This window comes from Sebastes fasciatus, chromosome 9 (assembly GCF_043250625.1).
Source record: "Sebastes fasciatus isolate fSebFas1 chromosome 9, fSebFas1.pri, whole genome shotgun sequence".
Taxonomy (NCBI): domain Eukaryota; kingdom Metazoa; phylum Chordata; class Actinopteri; order Perciformes; family Sebastidae; genus Sebastes; species Sebastes fasciatus.
The window spans coordinates 19,755,990-19,781,876 of record NC_133803.1 but is presented as its reverse complement, the minus strand read 5'-3'; the positions used below and the strand labels follow the sequence as shown (position 1 = coordinate 19,781,876).

General features: G+C 42.1%; 1 protein-coding gene across 2 annotated transcripts in view; it reads left to right on the top strand.

The window, feature by feature from the left end:
• macrod2 (mono-ADP ribosylhydrolase 2) overlaps positions 1–25,887 on the top strand; it is a 455,425-nt gene that overhangs the window by 396,370 nt on the left and 33,168 nt on the right. For both annotated transcript variants that reach the window (XM_074646542.1, XM_074646541.1), the window contains exon 9: positions 20,615–20,693. In XM_074646542.1, the coding sequence (XP_074502643.1) occupies positions 20,615–20,693 (79 nt within the window). The remainder of the gene's footprint in view (positions 1–20,614; positions 20,694–25,887) is intronic.

Here is a 25,887-nt window from a genome sequence, read left to right as displayed (position 1 = left end):
TAGCAAGAGAATAAATATGTTCATCCTCGGGGCTCACATGTATTTCCAAACAGTGGAGATAAAGGCATAACATTTGTGATAAGTTTATATAGCTTCAGACGATAATAAAATAAACTTTCATTTGGCAGGTTCTAAATGCATCTTGAACCTTTGACTCATTGTAGCCCGCCTCCTCCCTCCCTCGCTGGAGAGTAGCGATAAGATGTCTCATTTCCGTTCACCTTTGAGCATTATTCATGCTCATGGAGGTGTTTTGTAGTTTTGTTCCCAATGCAGCCTCGATACGTCTGTGCTAAAGGCTTTAGAGCCGCTTGCCTTGATCTAAGAAATAATATTATTCCGGTGAATACTGTGTTTTGGCTCTGATCTTTTGAATTATACAGACAGGCATTTGATTCATACTAATAGCAGGATGTTACAAAACGCATCACTTAAGTCAATAAATCAATGTATGACATCAGACGTCACATGTGATTAGATGGATACCAATTAATTAGTAACCTGGGTTGCTATGCAGTGCATGCGTGGTGCTGGACGGATGGGTGTCACGCTGATGTTTCCCAGACTGGATAACAGGGATGCAGAGTTTTGGGGTTTGAAATTCTGGCATCCTAATGAGGTCCCTGATGTACTCGCGTCCAAGCAGATGAAAGTAGTGACACCCCAGGTTGTCCTGCAGTAGCGCATACCCAAATTCAGACTGGCACTGACAGTTTGGGTTTTCATTTTTCAGTGCTCTGCATGTTGAGGGATGTTCAGCTTATTAGTGTTTTTCCTCAGATTGCAGAGAGACATCAAAAAGCAGTCCCATTTTGATCTCGAGCCTGCTGCAGCGAGTTGGTGAAGCAGCCGGGCACATGGGAGTTGCTCTCTCCTCAACAGAGCAATAAAGACCCATGTTACATCCATGAGGCATATACACTGATATGAGGCAGGAGCCCGGCTCAGATAAATTAGTTTCCTAAATTAACCCATATAGCGTTCACAGTAGACGTGTGATTGATGTGATGCCAGGTCTGACCTCTGACCCCTTAAGCCTGAGGCTGTTGTGGGGTTGTAGATAGGATGTCTACCTCTCATCAGCACAGAGCCAATCAGAGGGTAAGAGCCAGCATGCTGAAGCAGCATGATGGTGCTTTTATTAGCTTTTAACGGATTATAATTGTCTGCTAAGTACTCGTCTGTCCGTCACACAGATGGAAGTTGAACCTTAATCCTCATTCTGGAAGCTTTCCTGCAGTTTTAGGTGAAGAGGTTTTCATGCACGTTTTCATGTCTTTTCACGAAACTTCCAAATCCTCTTTTCCCTCACAAAGCCTCTGGGAGTCCAGTAAATGTCTCCTGACACCTGGATAGCGGGGCATTTTTATAACGGGCCGTAACCCGGGATGTTTAAATGACACTGTCTAAAGCACATCAACCGTCGACTTTGGAAATGTCTCACAGATGTGTGATTTTTTTTTTCCGGGAATGTTGGCAAGCAAATCCACTAAGCGCCAAGGCTGAACAACTCTGAAGTGTAAAACATGTGAGACGATTTATTATTCCTACAAAACACACACAGTCTCACACATGGGCCGGTAGCCTTGTGCCGATGGGACGTCCACAGCTCTTTACACTTAATCTGAGCCTCTCATATAAACCAGCTAATTAGAATTAGTTTGACTACACTTAAGCTCGCGAAAAGCATATCATGGACGTTTATCCAATGCTTAATTGACACCATAAAAAGGAATACATATTCATAAACACACACCACTGACTGCTCAAAGCCGCCTCATACAGAATGTCAAATTTAATTGGGGCGTGCTGAAAGATAGATGTGGCTGCTGATTTGAAATATAGTATATTATACTATGGTAGCTTCGTTCATTCATATTCATACAGTTGCCACAGATTACTAAACTGTGCCAATTATAGCATACCATCGATGGCAGATGAATTTCAATAAGCAAAAAAATTTAAATCTGTGTTATTGTTATAGGTAGTGACAATTTATACTATTCAGCCCTAATGCATTTCCATGTTAATGACGTAGTCAAGTTTCTTTCTCCCTAGCAGAGGTTACTTTTACCTTTTCCACTTGGTTTTACAAATACCACCTCACCACCTTCTTCGTCAACTTGTTTCGTAGGTGTTTTACTTCTTCAAAGTGAATATTCCAAGGAAAACAAGGATTTTTCAGTCTCTGCTGAGCAGCACAGAGGAAGAAGAAGTGTTTGTAGTTTTAAAGATCAATGAGAATCTAAATTCCTTCCTGATGGTTACCGCGCCTGTTCACAAAAGCTTTTTTTTCATTTTGCAATAAGCTGGTGCTACAAAAACAAGAGGACGTCAATGTGTCATACTGAATCTTAATTAGAAAAAGAAAATACAGTGAAAAACAAAGGGATGTTATCCTTAAAAAGCCATTAATCAAATGAAATAAGCAAGTGGCAAAAGTGAAAGTGCTGTCGGGCTCAGGGTCGTGTCTGAGTAAGTGAAAGCAGGAGAGAGATATACCTCTCAGGTCTGCACTCCCCCTGTGCTGCTGTGATCTTTTCTCAGCTGCTTTTTCAATATGTCTTGGTGATAAAAGAGTGACCCACTCTCTTCCTGTGCTCGCAGCATGAGCTGCGACGGCAAAGCTGGCTGTTGACCCCGCCGACCTACGGGCACCGCGAAGCAGGAAGTGAAGTCTCTATTTGAAACTCTCACATCCTGCCATCTGCCTTGATTATTTTAAATGCACCTAACCCCACCCAGACAATCTCACACCTCCATATCAACACCCCAGCCCCTCGACCCCTACACCACCCCGCCCCCGTCAGGCAGGCAGCCATCGGCCGAAACAAGGCGAGGACCCGGCACAGGCACAGCACATGAATTAAAGATTCAGTGGCAGGACAGGATGCACACAGGACAGCATGTTAGCGCTGTGTGTGCACTATTGTCAACATGTTCCTCTGTATGTTTAGGTCGCAAAGACAGTAGGACACTGATACACAGTATGTCAAAACAGAGCCACAGCCACATCCCTGTGGAGAGAGACATATCACAGCACACCACCGTTGCTCTGAGCTATAAATATCCGCCGCCGTCATTTTATGCCCGTCGGAGTTCTACTGTTTATTCAACCTACTTACGTTTTCTAGAAACCTCTATTTTTAAATCATTAAATTGGAATTGCATTGTGTCCCCGTCTTGGAAGAATTAACAATAAGATTGTAGCGGAGATGAGCAGATGAGATAGTGCTGGCGAAACAAAACCATTCCGGGAGAGAAAGGATATCAGACTTGAGATGCATTTGTGGAAATAATTCCATTTTGCCAGCGCAACAAAGATAAAGCGCCAGAGTGTTTAGAGTACAAATGTGTCATAGCCCTCTCATTAGCTTGCCATGGTTCCAGTAAGTATCTTAATTAGATTATTGGAGGAATTATGGGGAACTTGTGGCTCGGTTTGCCCTGGGCTTCTTTTGCTTACAGAGTGTTTCCAGCTAATTGTTTTGTTTTGTTGCTAAATCACAGCTGCCTGATATGATATGGCCTTAAAAACAAAAATGTTTTATTTGCTACTAATTTTGAAGGAAGTTATTCAGAACATGGACACGGAGACTCTGGATCCAAAATTGGCAGAAAACCACATTTGCTCACAGCACACCGAGATATTTAGACTGGGAGTTGACAGCAGGGGTGCTACCCAGGATGATTACTACACATCATGTAAGAATAGATCATTCTAGTGATTAACAATTCATTGTGACTTCTGCTTTAAGGCCTTTTTCTGGAGCACCTGTTATTCCGAAGAGCCTCGTCATCTGCCATCTTGACAGCTTCAGTCGTAATCTGAAAAGATGAAAAAGCTTCTAGTGCAGACCCTTTGGGTTAACCTTCATCCTCAGGCCGTCCTTCTGGCTTTACTAACAACCTTGTTGTCAGCAGCATGTCAGTTTTTCTTTAATGCTGGTTTTAAGATCCAACCACACTTATTCTGCTAACTGTCTTATGCCTCAAGTCCCGCAGATTTATTCTGAACTGGGAAAATCTGCCTTTAGTTTTTGTGGACCAAACACATGAAATTATCTGCAACCCATTCTCAAAATCTACACTCTCACTACACTTGGACAATTTAAGACAACCCAGTCTCACTCCTCAAGTACCGCAGCTTGGGAAGCGCCCCTCGTCATCGGATACAACGCACGGAGGCACCCTTTAGCGACTGTATGCGACGAACCGGGCTTTCAACTCACTCCAATGTAAACCCACCTGCGGCGTTTTTCGACGGTCAGAGCAAGTGACGTAGTATTAATAGTGTGAGAGTCTGCTCTCAGGGTGGGTGGGAGTGCTTGGTGGATGGGTCAAACAAACACAAGACTTTCAACCAGGAGGCCATTGTTCGTATCCCGTGTGAAACTCGTACAACATGTAATGTTGACTTATTATGTCAGGAATCATTAGTCAGTCAAGTTAACGCCAACCACGACCGTTTCCTAAACCTAACTAAGTGGTTGTGTTGCCTAAGCATAACTTCCTGTGGAAGTTTATTTTGAAAGGATACTATGCATGTAACGAGCGTATATTGTCACGTCGTTCCTGACACGTCCAAAAGTAACAGACGAGGGGTACCCCGTGCGTCGGTCTCCGATGCCGAGGGGCAATGACCAAGTGGCAGTAATGGATGAGTTAGGAGTGAAAATGTGTTATTCAAGACGATGATCTCAAACCACTTGACCTCAGTGTGCCATTGTTTTCACTCAGTATTGTCCTTTTTTGTTTTGATTTGTTTAACTGTGTATTTATCGTCGTTATTGCCAAAGAGGGAAACCTCAATGATTTTTCGAGACTTGAATAAATGTTTTGAATTGAATTGAAGATATGTACCTCTACAGTAGGGTGGTTTCACCAGGTTAAATTTGAAATTAAAGAATTCCAGTCTCAATGCAAGAAATCTATCAAAAATAGATATCAGTTTTAGAGATTGTACATTTATGTTCTTGAGATTTAGAGAGAAATAATTCCAAATGCAGATGTACTGAACACAGCCCCGGTAATCAGTGACCAGTCTTGTCCTGTACTAGCTCAGCACAGACATATCACAGACTGATTAAACTTTCAGTGGTTCCTGAATACCATTTTCACCTCTCAAAGCAACCAAGCGATATTTCAGATATCCCTCTAACCAATCGTGCCTAAAAAGCTTTTCAAAGTGCTGAGTGGAGGAGCACTTGAGTTTGAGGAAGGGTTATGTTCTCCGTGCAGCAGGTAGAACAGAGTGGTGTGGAGAGCAGTAATAAATATGGTTCTTTTAATACAATAGCTTTGTAGGTCACTCCGTGGAGAGGCGAGGTGCGCTCACTCAGCCGGCTGCTCCTGCGGAGCCCGCGCAGCCCACAGACACAGGAACACGCAACCTTTAAAGACGGATTTGAAAAGGTCAAAGCACAGGCATGCAGAATGGTAATATAGGAGTGCGCTTCCAGGGGTCACAGGGTCAACGTGGGCTTTATTCCTCCACGTTTCTCTCATCCTGGAGAGATGGCTTTATGGGGTACGTTAAGACTTTAAAGATCCATTTTAGCACTGTTTGCCATTTCTGTTTTACATGGTCACAAGCATAACAGCATGTCTGGCGATTGCATTAAAATCTGTATCTCCTTGAGAGTTTTTTTTTCCTCTCTGGTGCTGACCCACTTCTGAGGATCTGGCAGTGAAGAGGGAGTGAGAGAGTCCACCTGGACCTGGTTAGAGGTGTGGTTAAGACAGGCTTACTGGGAGCTGGTCTGTCCCAACACACCACCTTGATGTTCTCCCTTAAAGGCCCCGTCGCTGCTCCTCTTTACAGCTCAGATGCTGTTTTAAGTGGCCATTTGCCACGTAATGACGAATTACATTTCATTATTTTGCCATCAGTTTTTCCATTGGTTGTTACTTATGGATCTCGTGGTTTTATATTAGCCCGTGGTTTCCTCTTGACGGAGCAGGGAGGATTTCCTTAAGACTGAGCCGGCTGGGTCTCCGCCACATGACAGAGTGGGTGCTCTCCCTCTTTACTCCTCAGTCCCATGTGATACCACTGCATGCTTAGTGGCTCTCCTTCCACTGATCTAATTAGTCCCTAGATGCATCTTTAACGGTCCGTATTTATCAGGAACATTAATTAGTACCTAGACTGGATATATTACTTTGAAAATAGTGGATGTCCTTGTTTATTAAAGTATTAACAACAGGGGGGAAATACTCTCTCTTATCCCCTGATATTAGTCACTTAGCGAGCCGGCACATTCATCATGCCCGTTCTGCAGTGTGTTTTCTTCTCCTACTTATCCTTGTTTGTCTTTTTCTAAGTGCACATATAAAGTGATGTTGGATTAGCATTATTAATTACAGCGGCCCTCTGTGCCCCGTGTTGTCGTATTAACAAAATGTCACCCATCTCTTGTGGATAGTCGCTGAGGTGCTACTGAGGCTAGGAGATAACTAGCTCTTGCTTTGGTTCCAGTCAGGTTTAAGAAAGCTTACAAGAGACAGTGTGGAAAACAGTGCTGGAAATGGGGAGGTCATTGATTTTTTTCTAAGCGACAGCTAGACCGAAACAGATACTGTATTGATCGGAGACTTCCTTGGGATAGTTGTAGAAAGCTGGAGGAGAGTTCGCAGGCTGGGAAGCATTAGTCTGCGGAGCTGTGCGGTACGACCGTCCATCATGCGCGACACAGACTACCTCAGCACCCTGAGCTAATGTGGTCGCTGCATACAAATAAACCATCCTCTGCTCTACAACTTCCAATAAAAGCACCTTGCTACACTGTAGTTATTTTCCAAAAGGTCACCCTGTCTCTTAAGCATGACCTCCTGAAACCCCCAACATGACAAAAATCATGCCGAGTCTAGCTAATATTGTTGACTACCCCCTCTCAGCACATACTGTATCTGCAGCGGCTCACATCGCCTTGTTTATTTGTTTTATATTAGCCCACAGTTATCCCACTAAAGTCAACAAGTAATTGGATATATTTTTTTTTATACATTTTTGATGTTTTTATTTGATCTGCCAACAAGCGAAACGGTTTGATTCATATTCAAGAGTTGAGCGCAGAGCTTTCTTCCACTAACCATGCTAATTAGACCCACTTTAGCAATTTTATTGTTACTCGGGGGGGATCTTTTGAATGTTTTTTTTTTGTAGATTGGTGTTTGAAAAGCACAGCGCTGCCTATTTCAGTAACACTCCACTCTTATGAGCTCTCTGATCAGTCAGAATGAATTGTGTCTCGATGGCCTGGAAGGTCCTTATGGGGATCCCTCCTTGTTCCTGAGTGGCCTGCGAGTTAGTAGCATGTGGCCCTGCCCTGAGGTGCAGCACGGCAAACACACATACAGTAAGGACACTGACACTAATATAGATATATTACAGTCTCTCGGAGAGAAATCATGCAAATCAGGGAGACTGTGGAGGATTACCTTTCTCTCCCTTCCCCCGCTGCACCGATGTGACTGTGCTACACTGTGGATAATGACAAAATGCCTTCATTTATGCTCATAGAGACTTTCTTTACATTCAACTTTGTGCTTAACTCTTGCAAATTTCAGTTCATGTAGTTCAGTGAGATGTGTTTTGCTCCCATTAGTTCCATCACACCAATAAGCTTTTTAAGTTCTTCTTTTATAACTAGTTGGGAATTCAGCCTGACAGCTCTCCGGTCTTCTCTCAGCATATAACAAAACTCCTCGCATAGCATGGCTCGGCTAATTAGAAGTCTTCTTCCTCCCACTACGAACCCTAATCCTGATTTAGATTATCTTCCCCATACACGAGTTTTGATCCTCGTTGCACCTAGCATCAACACCAAAAAGGGTAATCAGATTATTTTTGAATAGAGCAAAGACGCAGTAAATCCGATTGTGTCTTCTTATTCATTTTAATGTCATCTTTAGCTGTGTTCATGAACCTGTTATCATTAGATTATAATGTTCCTGGCTGCGTTTCCATTTTTTTTTTGGTCTATCTATCCATCCATCTATCCATCTATCTATCTATCTACAGTATCTATCTATCTATCTATCTATCTATCTATCTACAGTATCTATCTATCTATCTATCTATCTATCTACAGTATCTATCTATCTATCTATCTATCTATCTATCTAAACACAATGCTTTCACGTGTAAATTAGGCAGGATGCATGTAGTGTGGACAGTATTGTTGTCATAGAGAGATCACAGGGATGTAGGGAAAAAGCAAAAAGGACAAGGAGTAAATATTATTAGAGGAAATTTGCCTTCAGCCATCCATGTTTTGTTAAGGGAATATCAGGTTTTGGTTTGTATGCTGGCGCAGAATCATTATTTCAGATAAATGGAGTCCAGATATCCAGATGTGAGATGTGCGTGTTAAGGCTGGCCAGCTGTAAAGGTAACCATTGTGTCATGATAATATAACAGCCCGGTAACTGGGCCTTTGAGTGACTAGATCTACTTCTATGCAGCTGTTTCACATCAAAAAAAGTGCAGACGACAGTGGGTGACACTCATTTGCACAAATCTCCGTGGTTTAATTCTCCTTTAGTTGATGAACCTGCTATAAACCCTGTGAGCCACTTACATGTACAATATCTAATCAGCCTCCCATCTCCAGAGCAAACACCTCCAGGCACCTCCTATCAGTCTGCTGCTGCTGCCAGTTACAGCAACACAGAGGAAACCAAAACCAGACAATTTTATCTTAATCATTGCTTTCAAAGATCTCTGATTTGGGTACTTTCGGTGAGAACTGTATTTTATTCAAAAGCCTGTTACAACATCAACATCTGTGCCTGTCTGCAGTGGCTTTTGGCTTTGTTTTTACGTTGTTTTTCTGTCTTAACATTAGAACTGCGGAGTGATACTGTAACATGTATTCATTTCCAGCAGATATTCTGCTGCGTTGTCTCTATTTGTTAATGATTTATGCATCTGCGTAATGTTTAACTGTTTCCTCTACTTTCATGGTAATCCTAATCCACTGGCCCCCTCAAAAAGCATTTTACCGTCTGCCCGTCTGTCACTGTTAATAAATAGCCCTGACACTCGCTACAACTCACATTGAACGAGAGGTTGTAAATATGCTCGACGCATCTGACAAAGTCCAGATCAGATCTTCATTCCACTTTGTAAGTTATGTCAAACAGCACCTCTGCTTTGAGGCTCGCTTCCCTGTTTGATGTCGCCCACGCAGCCATATGGTTTCGCTCTCAGCATCACTTTCTCTGTTTTTTATTTCCTGCCATTACACTCATCCTGTGTTCTATTCAGCAGTGTGTAAATCTGCCATAACCTCACAGGGGCTATCATGGCATTTTAATGTGAAAAGGATCACCTTTTTGTCATAACACATGTTCACTTATGCTTATTATTTAATTATTGTAGTATTTTTTCATCCTTTTTTATTGCCTTGTAAGAGAGACACCTACAACCTCCAGTAGCTATTCATATTATCACAGGATGGTTTTTGCGATATAATGAGAAGATTTCGAATTTGAGTGTCTCTATATGGCAAATATATCTCTAGGTGGCAAATAGGTCGACAGAAACTCGAGGTGAAATAATGAGTACCGCTCAGCTAATTGTGTCGCTGTTTGGATTTGTGAGCTAAAAGGGCTTTAATGAAGCTTTTCTTTGAGGGTTTGGTGCCGGCTCTAATGCAGTCTGGGCATGAGCAGGAAGAAAAGGAAAAACGTATTTATATTTCTGCCTCCACATTGTGTTGGCATCTTGTATGGGCTCTGTTATAAAAGTAACAAAGGGGTAATAGCTTTAGAGGAAAGTGTTTGTGAAGCAGAGTACTTTCTAAAGAGTGTTACGAATCTGACCTTTTGGCATTAACCTCCACAGGAATGAAAACACAGCATGTTGGTTAAACCTTCAGAGAACTGACAGTTATTAGCATTTCCGTGTAGCGAGCCATAGCACAGCCCACGTACTCTCTCACTCATATGCATTATCATGTTCAAGTAGGCTACTGACTGGGTTACAAGGCTGGAGAGCGTTATTAATAAGAACACACTTGACTGCTGGCGGCTGTATCGCATCCGTTTTTTTTGCCGAAGAAGCGCGGACATGTTTGTTAGATAAATTACAGGTCACTGGTGCCTCCAGATCCAGGCTTGTATGCAGTTCAGGCAATTTTGCCATGCGGGAACTGTGATTGGATTCCCATTCGTCTGGCAGCTTTTGTGTAACGTTCAAACCGGAGAGGACCTGGCTGGATCACACCACATATTTCCTCCCAGGAAACCCCCTCAGAACCAGTCAGACCCAGACAGGGCAAACATGCAGCTGAAAAGGAGACGCCGGACGTGCCAAACAAGCACACAGAGACATGCATAGACCGCTCAAAGTCCCACATACACCAGAGGGAAACATCAAAAATGATTGATCTGAGGAATAGAAAAGAGACATTTGTATTGTTTTATTCTCCTTAGTGCACATCAGTGAATTTCATTTGTCTCAGACGATGTTCTTTCTATACAATCTCTCTCCTGCTGGACCCAAAAGGGTTTGCCCTTGTTGTGTGAAAACTGTTTCCATCTGACAGGGAACACACATTGTGTAATGACTTCATCAGCATGAGCTGGGCGTAACAAGTTCAGCTTAGAGGATGTCCATACCTGGCTGCACACACCAGCCTCCCTCACAGAGGGCTGAGTTGAGTCTTATTGGCCTCCTCCCGGAGACTGAGCAGGTATTGACTAAATAGAAACAGGAAAAATGAAAATATGAGTGGATCTGACAACCAAGCAGGATAACCTCTGCGTGATCCTGGAGAGCAGATGAGCAGACACAGAGCCTGACACATCCGCACCAAGCACCAATCCTTCATCTTGACATGTAATACTGCCTATTGGTGGTCAATATGGGAATTGGGGGCACAGCAAAGGTGTCGGAGGCCAGTCATTGCTTTAAACGGAGCTCAACAGGATGGATGGACTCATGTAGAGGAAGATTGCAAGCAGAAAAACATGACATACACCACTTCTACTACACTTAGAATTTAGATGCACAATAAATGTTTCTAGACTTAGTTCAGTTCCTGAGAAATTGTACTTTGTTTCGTATTAACAGTATGTGCCACAGTTAGTTTGCTCAGCCGATTAGACTGTTGTCAGACTATTAAATAGGCGTTATATAAGCACCATAGAGGTGGGTGAATAGGAGCCTACTACACCTAATAGTATGTTTTATCGTCTATTCACATAGATCACCGAAAGAAGGTATAAAATAACACAACAGCGTCCTCTAGCGACCGTAGGAGTTATGACAGGAGCAGAAGCGGAAGTTCAGGTGCTGTAGTATAGGGTGGAGGTCAGGGACGATGGATGAGACACAAAACACAGGGTTTTCACCCAGGAGACTTTGCATCCCATGTGAAACCAACAATGTGTAGTTGACTTTGAGTTCGTAGTTATTTTAAACAAAAGTGTTTTTTTTGCCTAAACCTAAAGAAGTTGTAGTTTTGTTGCCTAAACACAAAACACAGGGTTTCCACCCACGAAAACAGAGTTCGCATCCAGTGTGAGACCAGCAATGTGTAGTTGTCTTTGTGTTCGTAGTTATTTTAACCCAAAGCCTGATGTTTTTCCCTAAACGTAACTGTTTGGTTTTTTCCTAAACCTAAAGAAGTTGTAGTTTTGTTGCCTAAACCTAAAGAAGCCTTTTTGTTTGTGTTCAAAACGTGATATTTTATTCAGTTTTACATGTTAGAACGTGTTGCTTTGAAGTTTCACTTTTACAGTGTAGTAGGTCCCTACTGACCCACATCTATGGTGCTTATAGCGACTGATAACGCCTATTTAATGGCCCGATAACAGTCGAATTTGGTAGTTCGCTATGGAGCAACATTTTGATGAGGGGGTCCCCATATTGCTTGTATCTCTAATTTTAGAAAAAGTGCATGCACATCGTGAGCATAGGGAAACATATTAACGTTACTGCCAAATGCAGAGGGACATAATGTATATTAGCAGTTGGTGGGCCGTAAACGCTAGCAATGAACCAATAAAAGAGCAGAAGCTGAACACTCAAACAAAGGTTTTATGAGGTAGTAAATGCATTCAACATGTTTATCTCCTTAGGGAGTCAAACCGTCCATTTTAGTGTGAAATGTAACGAAAGTGTGTTTTTTGAAAAAACACTACCTTTAACTAGAGGCAGAAAAAACTCATTGACTTTTTCATGTCTCTGCATGCTGTTTGAAAATCGGTACAAGCTGACAATAGCATAGCTCAGGTACTGGACAATCTGTTTGATCATAGAGCAAGTTCTCTTAAAGGTAAGGAAACACAGTTCTCTACTCTGAGCAAGAAGGAAAATACTATATTTAAGCCCAACACTACACTTGGACCTCATCAATTTCTTGTACATTTGAACAAGTTATCATAGAAACCCTCCCTCCACCGTCACACACACACACACACACATACTATGCCTCATCAGCAGAGGTTGTTATAGGCCAGTGGCTGTCCAGAGGTCAGATCATTACCAATGCAGCCATGGATCATAGATACAGCCCTCATAATAGTCCTTCCTTCATCATTCCCCTCTGACCTCGTCCGCAGCTGCACCACCTCTCATCTTTATGATTAGAAAATGGCCCAATCCTTCTCCTTCACGCGCACACCGTCCCCTACAGACTCAACACCAGTATTCCATCATTATAATTATTTGACCATCCATATCAATTGACAAATTTGTCAGTGGAGGTCTAGTGCACCATTGGTCACATGCCAAAAAAGATGCTGTGTTATTGTGGAGATTAAAATCTCTGGAGGCACTGGTGTACTGACATTTCCCTTAGAGCTCCTCCAAGGCACTTACAAGTCCTCTTGTTGATGGGGAAGGATTTTCATTACTGTTGCTGGTTATGTACTACTAAACATTTAGTTGCAGTCAGGCAATGTCAGTTACTGTTCCTGTGGGAGGCTATTGACATTTTACTTTACTCTGCTGGAACTGGCTTGCGGAGGTAAAACAGCCACTTTAGAATAATTCCAGCCACTGTGTTTGGTGTACTTATTGGCAAAATTTACTGGAGAATTTCAAACCTATTAAGCCTGCCCTCTTCTTTCAGACAGATTAAATATGTAAATAATATTAAATGAAATACATGGAATGAATTGGGAGTTTTTTACTGCTGAAATCGTTTTTTTTTTTTTTTTTAAATCAGATAGCACAGGGCTTCTGCTGCTGGCAGCGGGAGCTGGCAGGAACGGCTCAAAGCCTGTGAAAGTCAAATGCTGTCTCTTTCACTTTGAGAGAACAATTTTTGAAAATGTGAGCTAAAATGCTAGATGCCTCAAGCATGCTGTACTCCAATTTTTGTCTACAGTACCATGCAGTTATGAAGCCTGAATAATACAGTAGTAGGAACTATTTGTTCAGCTCTAATGTGTAAAAAATGTGAGGCGCACGCAGCATTTGTTGGATTAACATACAAATTGCTGATATATTATCTTACGGGTTTTTTTCCGAATCTAGCAAGACAGCGTTTTCCTGTCAAAATGTTTTATATTCTGCACGGCATACGGAGCAGCATGGTGATGTTTTACACTGATGAAATAACCAGGCAGCTTACCAGAACGTTATCACTTCTACTTAGTCACACTGTGCTGAGCACTCATGCATAATTGTGTACATAAGCATTTACCAAAATCTGTCATCTGTTTAGCAATATTAAGCCGACTCTATTGACTATCCTATCGCCCTTATTGTGATATAGTGAGCATCTAATGTCGACTGGCTTTGGAAAGTAAGAATTTGAGCTCAGCACTTTCTCCCAGGCTTTGGTCGTAACCGTGCCTTCTCAAAGCCCAATGTCAGGCTTCTCCTTTGATGTATGGATGGAGGCGTTTTGTTCAAAGGGATAACCTTTTCTGGGCACTTCTTTGAAATGATAATTCAGCAGCTTGCTGCAGGTGGAGCCGCAGCTCTCCCGGCAGACGGGGTCAATCAAAGTCAAATGGAGGAGCTGCTCACAGCTTCACCCGAGTAGCCGGTGCCAGCAGCTGGCTGCAGCTGTCAGCCCCGCCACCGACATAATCCCTACCACTGGTAAAGGCAGTGGACACGAGGGATGTCACAGCGAGGAGCGGGTTTTAAGCAGTGGACTGGGTAGTCGCGCTGTCATGGCTGCGAAGGATATAGGAATGTTTATGTGTGTGTTGAGTGTTTACACAGCTCTGACTATAGATGTCTGTCAGACCCATGCAGAGTTTTTCCAAGATGCAGCCTCTGTGTGTGCCAGTGTGGGTGAGGGGGGACGCAGGTGTGTGTAATTACATCAGTAATAGGGCCTGGATATGGTCCACCTGCCTCAAAGTGAACCCTCTTTCCAATCCAGCGCCGCTGACAACAAAGGAGACGAGCGCTCGCTGATTATGGCTTTGATGGTGCAGCTAGAAGGCTGTGTTTTATGGGGAGATATTTCTGGCTCAGGAATAATTCGCTGGAATTATTCAATCTGTCTCGAACAATAGCATGTACTATCAGTGTATGATCACACGCGCAACACTCGTATGTCATATATGTCATGTCAGAGATGAATAAATCCTAAACAAAACACACACACAGTATGTATTTACTGTGTGATACATGCAGTTCATTATGGCCAGCTACTGTGATGGATTGGTGACCTGCCCAGGTTCCCTCCCATCCGGTGGTGTTTACTCACTACGACCTTGGTCATGAGCAAATAAAGCGAATGAATGAATTATTTCAAGCCAGTGTTAATTTTGTATATCAGTCTCCTGTGGCTGTTGTCCATCTGGATGCAACCATTGAGGTTTCTGAATGAGCCGGCGCCGCGGTAACGAGGCAGCGCAGGACACATAGACACAGATCTCCCTTGGGTTTGGGCTCCAGCTGGAGCAGACATGCTAGGGCAACCTGTCCCTATTATTGTTTGTGACAGAATCAAGAAGGAAATGCAAGTAGCAAAAGTGCGTGCGCTGTGCCTGCACGTCAGAATCTGCTGGCAGTACCCCCGATGTAATTATGGGCATGGGTGGCCAGCTATGACAGCTCATCTGTCAGCCAGCCAATAGGAGTCTGGGGCACCTGGTGAGCCCAGCGCCAGAGTGATGAGCCACAGATACACACAAATTAAAAATCACATACAGCATTTCATGAAACAAGAAATGTGGGTAAAGAATACTTTCATATTGTTACATATGCTCCTCATTAACACTTTAGGACATTCATCTGCTACAAATAGCTACTCCTAAATCTTGTTTCTTTAATTACTCTCATCTTATATATTCAGAACCCAATTACAGCTAAGATGCATTGGTTTTGAATTGATTATGAATGTGTTCTGCAGAGGGATTAAATTAAATAATTGAAATGAGATATTTAACCTGCATCATTAAATATTCCACAGTGCAACATTAGTCTTGATAAATAATGTCTGCAGTATAAATTTATGTTTGTACGCTGTAATAGAAAATGCCCTCACCAGCTGCACTGTTGAAACTTAAGTTTTCACAGATTTTCTAGGACTCTTTAGGGATGAAATAATTAATTGGAAATATTTCAAAATATCACTTTGATTTGTAGTTAATTAAAGGAATCTCTAAAAAAAATGTTTTAAATATTTTGATGTTAATTTTTGAGGAAACACTGTTTCTATCAAAAACCTTCTTTTCTACGAGTTGGCTGGGTCTCAAAGAGCGACAGGTCAAGCCAACTACACCGCCTCGCACCTTATTGTGCAGAACACATTTCTGTCGAGGCGGCCATCCCTCCCATACGCAACCAGGGGACCCAATCATATTGCGCTCACCCTTTGGCAAAGGCCCTCCAATCAGGGATGAGTAATGACTAGGCAGCCTTGCATGCAGTGATCCCAGCTTTCTAATTAGTCTTCCATTAACTTTTTCAACCTTGGCGGCTGCGGGGTGCACGCTCAACACACACACAGACACAGACATACACACACGTCGTAGCCTCAGACCAAAATATTGGGCCTCTTCTCCGAAATCGGAAATCAAAAGTGAAGTATTTAGCAACATTTTCTCCTCTGCAGTGCTCATTTAAATTATGCTCGCTTTCACCCTAATTGGCCAAAATAGTATGTTTTTTTTCCTGTGGTGCTAATTTATATATTCCACACACAGACTGTATATAGGAAGTGGACGTAGTCACCGTGGCATCACTCATTGGTTTGTAGACTGCTGTTTTGAACCCTCGAGTTTGGCATTTTGGCCGTTGCCATCTTGGTAATTGGCTGTCGCCATGCCGTTTTTTTGCAACCAGAAGTGACATGGGAGAGTGGAGCACAACCAAACGCTGAATTAATAATTAATAACTTTTAGGTGACCAAAAAAAGGTTATAATTAGCTTTCATGAACTGAAAACTCACTGTGAAAGGGTTAAAGTGTACGATGAAAACACAAACAACTCCCAGACCGGACAACAGCGTGGTAGTGAGCTGTCAATCACAAGGTAGCCACGCCCTAAAGCATGCCCTGCTTTATGGTCTATTTGACTATAAATGGAACCATCATTTACTAAATGAACCATAAACTTATGTTTACAATATTTACTGATGTAATATACCAAGTGAGAAGTAGGATCACTTTCTCGTAGACTTCTATACAAACAGGCTTCTTTTTGCAGCCAGAGGAGTCGCCCCCTGCTGGCTATTAGATAGAATGCAAGTTTAAGGCACTTTTGCATTGGCTTCACTTCTCAGAACCGGAGGTAGCTCACTGATTCCACATTTAAATATAATAATTAGACTCATACAGTATAATGCCATTTTGTGTATCATGTTTTTTTCTTTTTTAGTATGTGTAATAATCAATATAAAGCAGGCATGAAATATAGTGAGTTTATGTGTCATCACTAATCCATCTGATGACAAACAAATGGTGTATTTTAAAGTGTATGTTATTAAATTGTGATTTTGGTTCAGACTACTATTCAGGAAAATGCTCTCCAACTATTCACAGATGCTTCGTCTATGACTATACATTACTATATGTGTGCATGCAGGAGATAAGCTGACTTTGAAAGTACAAGCTGTTTGAAGTACAGGCTGGTGAAATTTACTTTTACAAAGAAAAAAAGTTACACATCACCTTTTCTGTTGTGTTTGATTCATTTTACACTGTGAGGAAGCCTCGGCCAGCAGTGTTTGTTTGTATACAGGCAGAATGTCAATGTTCTACATTGGCATTTCTGTTTTTTATTTAGTATCCTGGTCTGGCTGATATCTGTCAAAGACCATATGATGTGTTTCTGATCTGAGGAATAAAAGTAGTTGCCCAAGCCTTCTGCAGAATGTGGACGTGCTGTAACAGAAACTACACAAAGAGATTGACAGAGAGGGAGAGGGAGCCCGAAAGAAGAGTCTACATGACATGGATACTAAGATTTTCCGTTTGGTTTTGTTTCAGCACAAGTTGTTAACTCAGAGTAATATTTCTGCTTTCTGTTATCACATCAAACACAACCTAGGAGAAATGTAATCAACATCAGTGGTGTCTGTGTGTGTCTGTGCACACACTCCAGCACTTGTGTGTGTTTCAATGCAAGGCATGAATTTATGATTCATCCTGTTTCACAGTGGGCAGTCAGTTTCAGAATGGAGCTCCATAAAAGAGTAATGGAAATTCCTTGGGAGCTGCTGTCCTGTGGCCTTCCAGCACCCAGTGGTATGCGCTATCTTGGCATATTATCACTTTTCTCACAATCTGTTTGTCAGCGAGCCCACGACTTCAAAGGAGACTTAAAGCTTTCTTTCATTTTGTGGCGGGATTGAGAGAGCGAGTCTACATTTTATGAACAAAGACCCCCCAAGTCATCCAGCAAAATAAAATGTTACCATCCTGGATGCAGCTCCTAACATTTACTCCAAAGCACGGATCATAAACTATTAATAGATATATGTCTGTATGAGCACCAGAAGGGTGCCTCTTTGAATCAGGTCCTTGTGCTGGGCAGGGTCAGGAATGGGGCTAAGGCTGGTGAGCTCCCTTTATTCCCCCATAGCATCACTATCCTGCATGGAGGAGGATGGGGGGGCGGATAGCCACCATTATGGCTGTTGTGTATAAAATTGCCATTATTCAGTCAAGCGATTATCTGCTGCCGTGGTGTGTAATGCATCTCTGTGACTGTGACTGATGCAGGCACATCTAAGACTCCACTGGAGAAGGGTGAAAGTGAAAGAGGTGACCTCTTTCTCTGCAGTCTTTCAAAAGCTCTGTGCATGACTCATTTTAGACACATTATCACAGCAGTATGGAAAGTGTACATGGCCAGTGGATAGCTTTATATCAGTGTTTATAAACCCACAGTAGTCCCTCTGTTTACATTATGAATTATAACACACAGCACTGTCAAATTGTTGATTGAAAAAGTGACATGTTTATATATTATTTACATGTTATTATTAGGGCTGTCAAAGATAACGCGTTAATAACGCGTCAACGCAGATTTGTTTTAACGCTACTAATTTCTTTAACGCATTAACGCAATCAATATTTTCGAGGTTGAAATCTAGAGTGAAGATACTGGCATCATATGAAACTAGAAAACCTAAGGAATCCATTGGTACCAACCAGGTCATACTAGCTTGTCACCAAGAAATGGTAACGCTCCAAACTTGCGCTAAATTTTGGCGAGGAAAAACCGTCATGGCCATTTTCAAAGGGGTCCCTTGACCGCTGACCTCAAGATATGTGAATGGAAATGGGTTCTATGGGTACCCACGAGTCTCCCCTTTACAGACATGCCCACTTTATGATAATCACATGCAGTTTGGGGCAAGTCATAGTCAAGTCAGCACACTGACACACTGACAGATGTTGTTGCCTGTTGAGCTGCAGTTTGCCATGTTATGATTTGAGCATATTTTTTATGCTAAATGCAGTACCTGTGAGGGTTTCTGGACAATATTTGTCTTTTGTTGTTAATTGATTTACAATATTGAATATATATAAACATATTTGCATAAAGCAAGCACACTCCAATGTTGATAAGACTAATAATTACTTGACAAATCTCCCTTTAAGGTACATTTTGAACAGATAAAAAATGAGCGATTAATTTGCGATTTATCGCAATTAACTATGGACAATCACGCGATTAATCACGATTAAATATTTTAATCGATTGACAGCCCTAGTAATTATTTGGCTTATGTCTGGCTACTGAAAGTACCAGGGACTATGATGCTCTCCAATTTAATAAATCCCTTCCTACTAAACTGAATACATGAATGATTTTGGCCCTGAGGGTGAACGGCAAAATAGTTATCAGATATCTGAGCCAACAAATAGAAGTAAAATGACTCAAATTACTTAACTATGAATTTAACTGTGAACTTAATTTCATAATTTGTCATTCTAAACTTTTAGTCTGCAAGCCAGTGAGCTTGTTCAGAGTTTTTTTTTTTTTTTTTGCTGTTTGTTCTGTTCATCAAACAGAAAGGAACCTCTTTGCTTTCCTAATCAAAGGTTGATTTTCTGTACCAAAAATATAATGCCAACACTGCAACAGTGTCGGAGTTTGAAGCTACAGCTTTCAAATATTGCACAAACGATTCAGTGCACAGTTGGTAGTTTTGGGGGTCTGGGAGCGCCGGGAGCAAATACAGGTCATCGTGAGTCATTAGAAAGTTTGAAATCTCAGTACTAGGCAGTAGAAACAGAGGACTGACTGGCATTGATCATCAACACCCACTGAGCTATTCAAGTTATGTTGTGCCAAGAGCTGATTTCATCTTTACTGAATCTTATAGACCTTTTTTCACAGACACACTGTAGCAGACTAGCCACCATATACAGTACATAGATTTCTTTTCAACATTGTTAAGAAGTGAACCTGTCACCTCTGCATCTGTCTGTGCTCATCATGACATAAAGTATATATAACATAGTACAGTTGTTGTTGTTGTTAGTGTTGACCACTTAACTGTTCCAAAGTTGTGATTGACATGTTCCTGTTAGACAACTGCACAGCTATAAAACATAGAGATCTACAGCAAGAAAAATAAATGATTGTCTCATGATAATTTCTAGGTTGTTTTAGAGCTATCTGACTGACAGAAACGTATATTAATGTCAATGTCTGTATTGTTTTTTTTATGATGTTGAAAAAGTCACTTTGTTCTTTATTAAAGGATTTCAATTTCACAAATTGTTTTTTCATAACATTTCTTTGAGATTTCAATATTCCATGTGTGTTTCTCTTTTCAACATTTAATTATGTCTTTATGATCCTGAGTAGCAGAGTAAAATGCTTTATTTGCCATTTTCTCTTGTAATTTTCAATTTGGGTAAAAGCATTTTCCATTGCTCATCTTTAATGTTGCAATTTCATGTTGCTGCACTTTGTTCGATGCTGACGCGTATTACTCTGCTCAAACAATGCACCCGTTCAATAATGCTTATTCTGATGTGATGTGCTGTAATATTCTCTAAAATCTGTCTCAGATTGTCTTGATAGGGAGGGTAGCTAATTAGATTTCTGAATGTCTGTGATTGTGATCATCAGATCTAAACTTGTCCAGTTAGTCCGTCATGTAATTTACCAGAGAGACTTTTTATGCGATGACTTATTGCTCCTCTATCTCTTTTTCTCCCTGTGCAGATCACACGGGTCATTTTCTGTGTCTTCCTCGAGACCGACTTTGCCATCTACAAGAAGAAAATGTCTGTCATTTTTCCAGGTATGTGTGTTTACTTCCAACTGACTGGACTGCGTATCAGTAATACCATATCATTACACTTCCTCTCTTACCATATTGCTGTTTTGAACTAGCTACTGGATGGTTGAATGATTTATATGTTGTGTTTTTTGAAGATTTTGTGTAATATGTGATGTCACCATCTACCTAATTGACCATCTGTATAGACCCAGGCAGCTTTGCTACCTTGTTTATCCTAGAAAAGCCAGAGATATGTTGTTCCTGGAAGCAGTAGTAGAAGGACCTGTCAGGATTGGGTGACACCTTCCAATGTAAACAGAGTGTCCGCATGTACATTTGGGAGATTAACAGTGAGAATTTATGCTGACAGCTGGTAAGACAAGTGTCAGCTTCTCTCTATGGATTGCCTTAATAGGATTGGAATAGTTAGGCTTCTTGTCAGCGAACCAACACGCTGATATTTTACATAATTGTTGATATTCTGATGAGACTTTAATGTCACATTTGATTGACTGTAATAATAGTCCTCAGCAGTGTATGTCTCCTGCAAGGACAGAAAAAATCAGGGATTCATAGCAACCACTGATCGTCCTCGGTTGCTACCCCTCATTTCTATATGTGAAATAAACAAACATCCATTATCTTCTACTCCCACTCTCTTTTCTGTCTCTCTCTCAATTCCCTCCCCTCTTTCACGCCATCATCTTTTTTTCGGGGGCCAGGAGCAGTCGCCAGCTCTGATGGGGGCTCCACGGAGGATTGAGTTTAATAGCTGGGGAGCTGAAAGAGGCTGGCTGGCTTCACCAGCCTAGCATTACCTCCCATTTACCTCACTTTTCCCCTCCCCACCTCCCCAACGGAATACTGGCTCTCAGGCCTTCATCTCGCTGCTCCCAGATGGAGAGTGTTTTGTTCCCCCTGCGCTCCCGTCATCTGTCCCGCTCCCCGCCCAGGCTCTACCTCTGAAAGATTACATTCTGGGGAGAGACCTTAATTATAATGCCTGCCCCCGTGCACCCAGCACCCGTCTCATCATATTAGTGCTCTGAGATGAGAATCTGGAGCTGTTGTTCTCCAGTTATCACTCTCGCTATTTACAAGTGCTGTCAGTGGATAAATGCCCTATATCTCGCCTCGACTATGAAACAGAGCGGAGACAAAACAGCAGGCTCTGTGCGTGCCACAAAAGGGAAATCAGAAAAGTTCTGAGAGCTCCCTTTATTAGAGGATAACTCTTTAAAAAACTGTTGTTTACCATCATGCAAAGAGGTGCTAATGAGGGAGGCAGAGGTCAGCCTTTGATTAAATGTGGGGTCGATGCAGACGGCTACCACAGCACACACCTCGACGCCAGCCCACGCTCTTTTCCTCATCACAGCGTCTCGCCTGTCACGCACCCTTTGACCTCTGGGGTCAGAGCCACCTTTATCACTGCTCTGTGTATGTGTGGGCTAGAGAGGATATTAATTCCATTATAGAGCAAGTGGCTAAATAAGTGTGACATTCCCACTCAGGGTCATTGTCTGTACTGAGGCACCACGCTCGCCCACACCTGCTCCAGTCCTTCACCTCATGTGTTTGTTCAAAGCGTTTACCATCCTCTCCCTGTGAAAACAGCAGCTCTTTTAAGATGTACAATGAGGATGATTCAAAGATAACACAATTACTGGTGCTGTGATTGTAGACTAGACACTCAGGTAATGGAGTGAATTCATAGATTTTATTCAGCCGGGCTGCACCACGTGGATGAGTTTAACCATAGCTGATAGGTGTGCTTTAAAGAAAGAAATGCTGATTGACATAATTGCACCATGTAGGGAATGCATAACCCCGTAGTGTGAAAAGACTTGCATTTAGCCAGCGCGGAGTGGCGGTAGTGAATAAGAGACTGTGAATTAGCTCTGCAGGTGTGCTTGTACGCTTTCTGAACATCCCATCATCCTCTCTGCTAGAGACAGACAGTCAGGTAGATCTTGCGGCAACGCTGAATGTATCACGCAGAGGCCTGAGACCATTCTGTCTCCTGCAGCATGCTTTCGCTTTCAATAACCCTCTGTCACGTCGACCCCTTGTATTCTCTCTCCCTCTCTTCCTCACTCCTTCTCACTTACACCTCTCCTTGTTTCCCAAGCCACTAGCCCATTACCTCATCCCTCCACTTTCTATCATTCTTCCTTGTTACATCAAGGGGGAGCTTCTGCACGGCCTCCTCTATCAGCGAGCTGGGTTGTGAATAGCGGCTGTGATCTTTCTGTAATTTGTATGTATGGTCGTGTGAAGCTCAGGATCCTCCCTGTGACATCAGTTTCAAGCATGTCTAGAGCCGAGAGCAGTCACAATAGATTTTTTTTTATTGAAGTCTTACTATTCTCATTTTTCATTGTATAGCTGCTCTCCTCATATTCAAGCAATCTGTCAAGTGACAATGACTGGAGCAGGAACGTGTAAACAGGACATTTGCATACAGGAAATTGCTTTATTACAATGTGCATTCCCACAAGCTGTCACTATGAGAGAGCCAAAATATGGTTACATCCCTGCAGAAGGAGGGAACTGAAAAATGGCCTGTGCCGACAAGAATACTCATGCACACCTGCATACAGGCAGCCACGATGCACAAACACATACATATAAAACCGGAAGCTGCACCTAGTCGAGCGTTGCATATTAGAGCACTGACATCACATTAAAACAAATGGCTGCAGATTATTTCTGTGCCCAGCATTCAAACGGACTCATCGCTGCTGTTTTGATGAGTAACGATGGAGTTCTCACAAACAGACAAAGGATTTTTTAATGTATGCCAGCTCAAAAAGTACTTCAGTTGTTTAGAGTTATACATTGTGCAAATGAGGCCTCTCAACACAAGTACTGAAATATGCAACAAGCTAATACACACAGCAACTATATGTAAAGCTTCTGCCTCTGTAGTACCATTCACCATCCATTACCCACCTCGTCAACTGAGCTCATAACCAGTGATATAATGACCTATTCATTACTTTGAAAAGCCATAAACTGCACACATCTCAAAGGTCCTATCGCGATCTGGTTCAGAGGACCATACAGTAAATGTTTACATAATTTGCGGGAATACACACAGACAGAAAATGTTTGAATTTTAAGAAAAAGTATAACCATTAATTGACAGAGCTTAATCAATGCAATTAATCATGTGATTCTATTAGGTATTCAGATTGGTTCATAGATCGTGATTGACCGCATGCTTGCCTTGGCACGCATTATTTGCGAGCGTGGAAGCAGTCAGGCAGCTGTGGTTGTAGAGAGTAAAAGCATGTTGAAATTGATTCTGGGTACTCTCCTTCACTAATATGATCCGGGTGGCTGCCCACAAGCTGGGCTCCATCTCTTCTTCTCCTCAATCAGCCACAGTGCTGACAATATTAACACAGCCCACAGATCGGCAGGGGCGGCTGCGTTCCCCCCAACTGTTTCACTGACTCTCCAATTGACATTTGTTTACATGGCTTTTAATACACTCCATACTTCCAACCTCATAACCCACACACACACCTACCCCCCCCAAATGTCCATAATAGAAGCATCCCCTCAAACCCCCACTGCTTTGGATGAAGTAAAGCTGTGATATGCACACGCTTCTATATCACACGCGTGTAATATGTGGACAGAGGATATGAAGGGCTACAGGAACCCTGTGAGGGGTGAAAATTAAGTCTGTGTTGCTTTCACGAGGGGCAGGGAAATGAGGAGGCCATGGTGTGTTAGTGATGTGGTTGTCAAGCAGCACAGTGGCTCAGTCGCTCAGTCAGCTTTGGCAGATATGAGGATTCAGTTTAGCTCATCATATGTGAAAATGGTCATGTGTGTGCATAAATCACAGACATGTAGAACATACAAAAAAAGTACAAATACATATCCCGCTACCTGCTTATCAACATGTAGAGTATTGGCCAGACACAGATGCTTTTTGATAATATGTAGTACAGTTTAAAACTTTAAATCCAACTGTGTCCTACCCATCCCTCACATAATGGCAAGCTACTCCATAATGTGTGAAAAATGTAACTTAGAGGGATAGGTCTTTCACTTTCTTGTTAAGAATTTGATGAAAGGATGATCAATATGTCTTTCTAAGAGTTAGATGTGAGGATCAATACCACTACTAGACGGTTATCTTAGCTTAGCATAAAGACTTGAAGCGGGGGGAAACAGCTAGCCTGTCCAAAGTAAAAACAATAAATGCCAATAAGCACCTCTAAATCTCACTAACTAATATGTTATATCTTCTTTGTTTATTCTGTATATTAACCAAAGTGTAGAAAGAAGTTGCAGTTTTGACATGCTGGACTATTTCTTGGCTGGGTGCAGTGACTTCCTGGAGTTTTGTCATCACCGTGAGGTTGCCAGGCAACCAGTGAGCCGTCTAACGTGTTAATTAGTGAGCTTTTGAGCTAACTGATGCTCTAGTTTCACATGTAGCGCACAGAAATGACAGTGGCATTGATCCTCTCATCTAACTCTTGGAAAGAAAGCATATTTCCCAAAATGTTAAACTATTGAACAGCTGATAGATTCTCGTCTGTTTCATATCATAATAGTTTTGTTCATCCATCAAGATCAAGCCATCTAGTAAGAATCCATTGTGTGATTCTAACCGTGCGATTGTGTTGCCTTTACCCCTAGAAAGAAATCAAGGTGTCATATATTGTTATTCTAGACTAAGTCACATACATTTCCTGTGCTGACAGCAGTGTTGAGTTGTGTTAATAATGTTATAGCACGTGGCGGTAGCGACATGGGACACCCCAGGTTTCTGTTCTTGCACTATTGTTATACTGTATCAGTGGGCCAGCCCTTTGTTTCCCCAAGCAGGGTTAGATTAATGCACTGTACCCTTTTATTCAGTGTTATACAAAAGAAAAGTCTGTCGCTGGATCCGCTGGGAGCTCTGATGGTTACACTTCTACAGAACAGATGACAACAGCCTTTCATCAAAGCTAACGCTTGCTTTTGCTTGTTAACCACGGCGCAATCATTGCTCAGACTCGAGCTCAGCCATAAACACACACACACACACACATATATGTGCCCTCACTCCATTCATATGAACCATGCATATTAAAAATGCAAGCATAACTATATACTGCAACTTCACTCAAAGAATGTTGAGGCATGCTGAGATCTGAGTGCGTGTTTGTAGGATGGGAGACGGGATCCGTGAGCAGGCATCCAC